The sequence below is a fragment of the Ictalurus punctatus genome, chromosome 20, assembly GCF_001660625.3.
Source record: "Ictalurus punctatus breed USDA103 chromosome 20, Coco_2.0, whole genome shotgun sequence".
NCBI lineage: Eukaryota > Metazoa > Chordata > Actinopteri > Siluriformes > Ictaluridae > Ictalurus > Ictalurus punctatus.
Window position 1 is genome coordinate 5,951,856 of NC_030435.2, and position 9,266 is coordinate 5,961,121.

General features: G+C 39.8%; 1 protein-coding gene across 1 annotated transcript; it reads left to right on the forward strand.

Annotated features, from left to right (window-relative positions):
* Nucleotides 1-499: 499 nt before the first annotated feature.
* On the forward strand, nt 500-7,927 carry LOC108280190 (protein FAM124B). The gene is made up of 4 exons (XM_017495012.3): nt 500-684; nt 3,057-3,088; nt 3,408-4,156; nt 5,749-7,927. The coding sequence occupies exons 1-4, from the start codon at nt 611-613 to the stop codon at nt 6,301-6,303; spliced, it is 1,410 nt and encodes a 469-aa protein (XP_017350501.1). The 5' UTR covers nt 500-610; the 3' UTR covers nt 6,304-7,927.
* The last annotated feature ends 1,339 nt before the right edge of the window (nt 7,928-9,266 follow it).

A 9,266-nucleotide genomic window follows, 5' to 3' on the forward strand; every position in this document is an offset into this window, starting at 1 on the left:
TGAGTATTGAGAAGCACCCTATAATGTGACTCTAATCTCTTGTGTCTTGTGAGATTGGTGAAAACCGCCATTGTAACTGTCTCCCTGTGACATCAGCGCAGCACACAACCACTGACTTCTCACACGAATGACGGAAATACAGCACCAAATCACAAATCAGTAACAGAATCACTAAGAATATCTCAAAAAAATCTTTCTAAGCATATGCCATGTGTTTCAGGGTGGGGTTTTCCTTTAAGGGGATGCCCCCATTAGTAAAATCTCCTCAGACCCATCTGGTATCTTTTGTATTAATCCAATAACAGCATGGCGGCCATCTGCTCTAATATGGACTGCATTGTAATTCCCCGACACTTCCCATAGCGCTCAGTACTACATTTTGGACCTGTGGTGTATTTTGTGAGCCTGGCTTTGGAATGTATTCATTGAATTTTTAGTTACAGTAATTAAATTGGGATTAATGACGCTCCCGGTAGGTGGCGCCACATTGCGCAGAAAAGACGCCTAGCGGAAAGCAGGCAGGACAACACCGCTACTTTTATTCCGCAATGGAAAGTTTGAAAGTGTCTCACTCGATGGCAAAATTAGCTGAAAAAGAAATGGAGAGATAATGCTGCGCAGACCTTTTATACTCCACAAAAGCGTGGAGGATGGGAACACGGACTCTGGAGCTGAAACTGCAGGGTGAGTTAGCCTGCAATGCTAACCGTTTTTGTTGATGTCGGTCACTTTGGATACGTCTGAAACCGCACACTTATGTACTGAATAGTGTGTCAAAAAGAGTACTCTGCCGCAGAGGCTCCACTGGATAGATACACACTGTTTAGTGCGCTAGTATGCGCTTTTCAGTCGCAGCCTTTGTTTGTAGTATCCAAGTGGGCGACGGATAAACACAACTGTAACTATGAGAGTCGAGTGAAGGTTCAATTTTACTCGGGGTTTTGTGACGTTGTGTCGTTTAACTAACTAACTAACTAACTAACTAACTGACTAAACAACTCTGTGAAAAATGAAACGCTGAAAAACAAAAACAGTCTTAGCATCCTCCAAACATCAAGCATCCATTGAGCCGTGTAAAATACTGTATCTTAGACTGAAATTATAAATAAGCCACAAACCCTTCGCTGGGTCACGTTGAATTCACTAATAATTGAGAAAACGATAAATTGCATAGGATCTTGAACGCTGCCCAGGAGTAATTAAAGCAAGGGGTGACCTTTAAGTGGACTAAAATGGATATAACTTCGAATATTACTCTTTTAACAGCGAAAATGGCGCATCTAAGAAACCCACTCGAGCTAACATGTTAAAGTACTTGTACTAAAGTGTACTTAAGCATGAAAAGTAAATATTATAAAGCCCAAGGTTGCCTGGTGTGTGGAAAAACAAGCCCCAAAAGCCTTGTGCTAAAGAAACATGCAGTTTCCCAAAGTGATTATAATATTTACAAGTATTTACAAGTACAATTATAATATTTACAAGTATTTAAAACACACCTTTTAATGAAACGATGCCGTTTTCCTCAAGGACCATATATTAATAGAAATTAATTATGCTTCTGGGTAGCTGTATGTCTTTCATCTATAAAATACATCAATAGTTTGGTATGGTGTAGTGCAAATTATTTTGTGTGTAATCCACAGAATAGCATGAAGAAGTGAGACTGGGCCTGATTTCTTTCTTGCTCAGACTGTAGACTCATCAGTGACTACATTTACATGGACAGCCGTAATCTAATTATTGACCTTACTCAGAGTAAAACAATATTATAATTAAGGTGTTTACATGAGTCGCTTTTAGGATACTCCTTTCATGTTCCCGTTTTACATGTTATAGAACATAGATCGATTAACAGCACACGTCATGATGTTACCGTGCCACGCCGCCCGACGTTCCCTCCAGAATTTCACGTATTAACATACAGTTGGTCTTTGTTATGGTACCGTATACAGTTTTTATACGTGTTTTTATTTAAAATTTTTACGAACACTTCAAGTGCGGTTAATTATTTTTCATGGTGTACGTACAAATAGATGACTGCTTGAAGCCGTGGGCTGCGTCCCAAATGGCGTACTTAACTGCTGTATAGTAGTCGAGATACATGTATTTCGCCTACTATATGCATGTGTTTCGCCTACTGTGTGGTAGGTGACTACGCGGTTTGGGACGCAGCCGTGCTCTCTTGTTTTCCATAAAATGGTTGAGCACAGCCGTGTGTGTACGTGTCCTGTGAAAATGTGGTGCAAACTCCCACACGACGTTAATAGTGTGATTAAGGTGTTTACATGTCTGTAATGCACATCGATAATGCGACGACTAAAACAGGAATACTCCACATGTCTTAATTCGATTTGTGTTTACTTCGAGTATGACCTTAATCGGATTAAGGTAATTAAAAATTGCTGTTTACGTGGTAGTTTCTTAATCGGAGTATTGTCTTAATCAGGTTAATGTTGAATTATTTTTGTCCATGTAAACGCACTGAGTGCCTGAAGAGGAGAAACTAAAAGTAGAGAGACTAAGCATATTTTGTCCGTTTTGTACAAATTACACAAAATGACGTTAATTTATATATTTTTGTTTGTTGTATGAACAAAACGGTTGAAGTTTTTTGTTGATCATGTTTGGCATTCAGAAGAAACATGGCCAGTAGATCAGAATGGACTTAAAAGACTTCAGACAAATAATAAATGCCATTTATGTTTGTGTAATGGTTTGTCCCACATCCTTCTTATAATGTCGTAATTGTCATATAATGCACTGCTCAACTATAATAGTTTCATTGTCAAACTATTGATAGATATGTAGATATATACAATTTTATTCCTCCTATATAATATGACGACCAGATGTCACTACTTGTAAGGATGAGAAAACCGACACACAACAAGCACATCTTTAAAAGTAAAAGTAGTCTGTGAGAGTAATATCTCTTATTGTAGTTACAATACCTTATAGATGCATCATTTGACCTGTTCATTCACTATATTTCACTCATAACTGCAGCCCACAACCTCTTGGCTCCAATCTTAACAGTCTTGTTTTTGTTTTTTTAGATCAGACTGCAGCAAAATGTCTTGCAGTAGCAGTAAGTACAATACTCTTACATATTATAATATTGCATTACATATTTCAGATTTTTAAACCTTGTTCTACTTCTTTTGTTTCCATAATCCTTCCTTTGTTGGCCTCTGCGTGTTTCTGCCTCTGCATGTTGACAGCCATATGGCAGGCCAGGGTCAGGACCCTGTTTCGTACTTTATTAGTTTAAAAAAAATCCCCTTTAACACTTTACATAATCCTTGTCTTCTGTGCGTTTGCCTCATTTTGGCCTTTGTGATTACTCAGCCTCATGCCAAGAATAGTTTTTATACCTTGAACACGTAATCCTCTGCTTCTCCACCTAGTTGAACTCATGAGTCGTGATCCCCTACCAGTCGCCATGCACCTGCTGGCCAACCCGGGTGACTCTCTCCTTCTCCAGCACACCCTGGACCGCCTGCTTGATTGGGTGTGTCCGGGCTTGCGACTCTTCCATGTGTCTGAACGTGCCTGCCCGGTACGTGAGTACGCCCGTGCTCACTTGTGCACGCCAACCAGCTACCCCTCACTAGCCGTCACCTTTTTCCTGCACGAGTCCTACGGTGAAGAACGCATCCTCCGGGTCCTTGACTTCCTCCAGCGCCCACCCTGGCAGTACCACCACACTGAGAATGGCCATGCGAGCTCTGATGCCATGCTCCGACCATACCTGCTGCCTGGACGGGACTTCTACAGTCTTGGCCCAGGTATGCCGGTGTGGGCCGTGCGTCCGGTGCATTGCGGAGGTGAAGTGCTACGCATGACTCTGCACAGCGGGCATGAGAATTTTGAAGACGCTGTGAGACTTTATGAGACAGTTCTGCGTGTGAGGGCTGAGGAGCAGAAAGCTGGGTTTTGCTGGTTTACCTTGCTGAAAGAGAGGACTTTCAGTCTGCAGCTAGCACTCAAGCAGCTGGCGCCTGGTGTGAGGGTGGAGACGTGCCATTCTGCTGTGCTGCAGTTCAAGGTGGGTGAAATTGGCCAGCTCGTTCCCCTGCTGCCCAACCCATGCTCGCCTATCAGTGCCACCCGCTGGCAGACTGAGGACCTGGATGGTAGCAAGATCCTCTTTCAGGTAAGTGGCAGGAATTTCCAGGCATATTATGGCATAAATGTTGTTTTTTCATGATTGAAATATGCTCACCTCAACCGCTAATTTTTAAAATACATTATCAAAGGTTTTTAAAGCACATGTCTAGTCACTGTGAAGTTGGTTTACCGTGTGTGATTCATTATCCGTGCCAGAGTACTCTCATTGTACCACTGAATATCGTATTACCATGCTTCAGCTGTATGAACTGAAGCAGATATAAATATTACTGCTTATTTTTCGAGTCAATTGATCGTTCCCCAGCTCTTAGTGTGAAATTTACTTCAAGGAACATTTTACCCTTCCAACTTGTTTTGGCGAACACCAAATAATCAACCTGAAAAGTTGAACAGACGAGCAGAAACCTGATCAGCCTTTCGTCTGAAATGTAAATATGCGGTAATAAGCTGGGATATGTGGAACAAGGTTTTTCCTGTGGAACTGTGTTGGTTTTTGGTCCTGGGACAAGCTGCCAAAAAGCAATTCTAAGAGGCTCAGGAGGCACAAAAGGCTGGATGCTCTGAAACATAATTAACAACCAGGGTAGTCAATCTGTAGGGATAAAGCTCCCGTTGCTTCCCTTGATTCGGTCTGGCGGTCAAAGCGTTCCCTGATGGAAAAGAAATGTGTGTGCTGGAAACTAATCTAGACCACCATAGGAAGTGAGACCGCACCAAGCTTGAAAAAATGTACGAAAGTACATTTCAAGATGTATAACCACCGCAAACCTCAACGACCTGGACGATATTCTGGTAGTGAGTTGTTGCTCCAGGCATTCGTGGCCTGATTTAATAAAAGCACTTATAAAGTAGACTTCAAACGCAGTGCTATGCCATGTGGCCTAGTCTCATTAGTGTCATTGTGATTAGTGATCTTATTGATATTGAATCTTAAATAAACTGTGAACAATCCGACCAGAAAAATTCTGTCATAGTCACACATTCATACACATCATATTCAGTTAAACCACCTTTTAGTCCAGCAGACAACCCTAACATTAATTACATAACTTCAGCAAGCTGTGTTTTCCCAGTCGAAAGTTGTATAATAAGAGCATCAACATGATATTTTATTTAAAGCCCCAGTTTGTTATAGGTCTAACCTGTTTCTAGACCTGTAAGAATCCATGTCATTTAGGAAAAGACATTTAGCGATATTACCATGCTCTTGCTAGTTTCATTTTGTTTCCATTTTTCTGGTCCAGAAATGAGCTCCGCCTCCATCTAGAACAGAGCTGCTCAGGTCTATACCTTTTTTAAACATGAATCACAAGGCATGAATCACATTGTTTTAAAAGAATGGGTGGGCTTCAGTGATGGGAAGAGAAAGGATTGTGTGTCACTGCAATTGCAATTCAACTTTCATGCAGCAGAGGGTGGTAAAAAATGACAAATAGCTTTTTTATACGTCTTATACTTGAATTTTTATTTATTTATTTATTTAGCTGGGATTACAGGCAAGTTGATGTGTTTCCCCATAAATGACAAGGCTAACATCACACTTGCACAACTGTCACAGATTAAGAGAAGAAAAATGAAGAATTTTAACACACATTTTAATGTGCACGTGTTTTACAGGTTAAAGGAGGAACACAGCCACAGAGGCTCTTCACGTCGGCTTTTCCACTAAGCTGCCCTGCTCTTCCTCCTAGATCGCTGTTGAGGTGCCCAGTTCCCATCTCAGCCTCCCCAGGCACAAGGTTATGCCAGCTTAAAGAGCGTGCTCTGGGCAGCACTGCTGGATCACACAGATTGGCAGTAGGTGCCACAGAGAGCTTTGGCTCCAGCAGTGCTTGTAGTACTCCTCCTGGCAGCTCCTGTTACTCATCCCAGTGCAGCAGCCCTGCCCTTCTGTCCATCAATCCCTTTGAGCCAGTCGCATCCTCCGGTGCATCTGCTGCTCACCTCGCCCTGGAGCAGGAAGAAGAGAAGGAGCCAGAGACAAACGTAGACACGGGCTGTGCTGTCAATATACAGAGGCCTGCCATGGACACACTAGCAAGAGATTTGAGATGCTGCCTGCCAAAGGTACAGAGGATGTGGGGTGCATCAGAAGGAGAGAGTCTATCAGACCCCATGGCAGCACAGAGCCTCATACAAGAGCAGGAACAAGTGGATGAGTTCTTCATCTGATTGACTGCTGCAAATAGTAAATAAATTAGAGCTATACCAACCTGATACTGAGTATCCGTATCACACTGAACCTGGCTTGAAATGCTGGATCAGCATTAAAACAGATCCACTTTATGCTGTGAACGTATTACATGGACTGATGTGACGCAGATCATGCACCCGAACACGTTTTTAAGCATGTCACCATCACTTCTGATGTTTTGCAGAGCAGAACCTCACAGAGTCAAAGCGATTACTGCGAGGACATCGGCACGGATTCAGAATGACTTAACCGCCTATAACCAAGGCTATGAGATAAAGTGGGAACGCTGCATCCTTAAACATGATCTAATCATGCCTCAATTTTTGTCATCAGTTCCAAGGCTGCCTATGGAGTCAGGATCTTTAGGCATATAAGGTCTGTCCAGTTTGGAATGATTCATATTTCTTGTTTTGTTTCCTTATAGTGGGCAGAATTGAAGGCAACATTGTATTACCCTTTTCAGAGAAGAAATCCTCTAATTCTGTTCACTGTAACAGAGTAAGAGCTCCAAACTCCTGACTGGGGAATACATTTACAAATACAGTATTGGGATAATATTTGTAAATTGCCATAAAAGGTTTGGCATTTGTCTCAGTTTAAAGTCTGCGCTTCTATTATGAATTACAGTGTTGACCAGGCAGTATCATATTTCCTTTATATAATTAAAGCAAAGTAAGAGTGCAGATCAAGGAGCTGTATTAGTACAGCAACTGCAAAACATGAGCAAGAATGAACTCGCCTATTATAAAAGAAGGCAGGAGAGTCTGAAAGTGCAGAGTCTAATGCAGTTAGAGTCACCTCTTGAAGCAGCATAATTTCTTCACAAGTTCATATCTAGACTTGAACACGAATCTTTGAGGAGGGAAATCAACGGACGTGTGGTTCTTGATAAAACAGTATCCAGAATCGTTGGCCTTTTTTTTTTTTTTTTTTTAAATAACAGTATCTTTGACAATATAAAAACTAAACACTGATCTCTGAAACACTTACATGCTATTGACAAGCTTATGGTGTAAGTATGCCCACTAAAAGATCACTATATCTTTATCCACAATATTTTTATCCATTATAGTTTCATTTAATCTCGTTGAACATCCGTGAACCAGTTATTACTAGTTATAGCAGCTATAAACCGGTTATGACCTCACCAGTCCTTATTTACTAATCTTGATGTTAACGAGACAAAAAAAAGCTTGTCATGTAAACAAGAAACCAGAACGGAAAACCCAAGACTCGTTCTATAAATGTTAAATAAATGACTCCTTTCTCGTTATGTGTTTCTTTGTTGAATAATATTTTTTAAATCAGTTTTTTATTATTAGACTTAGATTATGTGGAGTGTCCCTGTGAAATAGTTGTTACAACAGGATAATGATGTATTAGAATGAGGACATTAATATAAACCTGTGATTTGCCTGTGAGCTGCTGAGAAGAAAATGAATCAACACCTTTTGACCACTCATGTTGGATAATGCAATTACGCTGTGGTATAATGACAGTTAATGAGAACCAAATTAATCTTTACTGTCTGGTCTTTTTTATTTTACAAAACATAAACCTGTATTTAGAATAATTTACCTCAGTAAAAGCATTTTATGTTTGTTTGGTGTTTTTTTTTTAAATTTGTGAAATACTTGCATTATTGCATTACTACACTCAATTACATTAAAACACCCATGCCAAACCAGATGGACCTGAATAAACCTGTATGTGACTGAAATGAACTAGTGAGTTCAGTTCTAGCACAGTCTAACACAAAGAGAAACATAGAGAACTCCTTCACTCAGAGAGGTCAGAGGAACAGTAACAGAAAAACTTTTTTAATGGCATATTAATGCAACATGCAACCTATTATCAGTGTCATGTCTTTTACTCAAAATAATACTACTTATTATTATTATTATTATTATTATTATTATTATTAAATGGTAAATAATGGTAAACTTGTATAGCACCTTTTAACCTTATCGGTTCTACAAAGTGCTTTACACTGTATGTCATTCACCCACTCATTCACATTCTCTCTCTCTCTCTCTCTCTCACACACACACACACACACACAAAAACCATGCAAGGCGCTAGCCTGCCATCAGGAGCAACTTGGGGTTCAGTGTCTTGCCCAATGACACTTTGGCATGTGGAGTCATGTGGGCCGGGAATCAAACTGCCAACCGCCACAGCCGCCCATCTTATTATTATTATTATTATTATTATTATTATTATTATTATTATTATTGTTGTTGTTGTTGTTGTTGTTGTTGTTACTAGAACAACTATTATTAAAGCTCATTCTCACATCACTGTTTTGAGTTCTATAATTCTGATAACAAAGCAGATCATATTACTCGGACCCATAGATCTTGGGTTTTAATTATTTTTAATTTTATCCAAGCCAAATCGAATTTAGTCTGACAAATCATCTATAGTCTGGCTTTTGAAAACAAAATCCATTTACATTTCTAAGGCAGTTGAAATAAACTGCACGTCACATAATCTCCAGCAGAGGGCAGTTTTACAATTGTTTTACAATTTACTCACCAAGCTTCTTACTGCTAGTTGTAGCTTCCCTTTGTTAATTTACCATGGATTGCAATAAATTAATCTTGTTTTCTGGTGAAATTTTTTAGAATTTCTTTTTTCTGCTCTTTTGAGAGTTGGGCAGGACTACATTTGGTGGAAGTGATATCATTCTACAAGAATAATTAACAATGCTGTTTTTATAATACTCATTGTTTACAGTTGAGAACAACACTGATAGTTTTTATACTTTTGTAGGATAAAATCTTCTAGAAGTTAACCTGATCTTGCCGATCTTCCGTGGAAAAATTGACGACGCTAAATGGTGAATAACATGTCACTATTTTGTGATAGGCTGTTAAATGAGAGGAGTGTAAAGCTCATATTAATCCATTTTATTAAATTGGAGGCGATACACTGCTTC

Coding starts and splice junctions, on each gene's coding strand:
- LOC108280190 (XM_017495012.3), top strand. CDS start 611: ATGCTGCGCAGACCTTTTATACTCCACAAAAGCGTGGAGGATGGGAAC. Junction 3,089..3,407: donor CAAAATGTCTTGCAGTAGCA/GTAAGTACAATA, acceptor TTCTCCACCTAG/TTGAACTCATGAGTCGTGAT. Junction 4,157..5,748: donor GTAGCAAGATCCTCTTTCAG/GTAAGTGGCAGG, acceptor CGTGTTTTACAG/GTTAAAGGAGGAACACAGCC.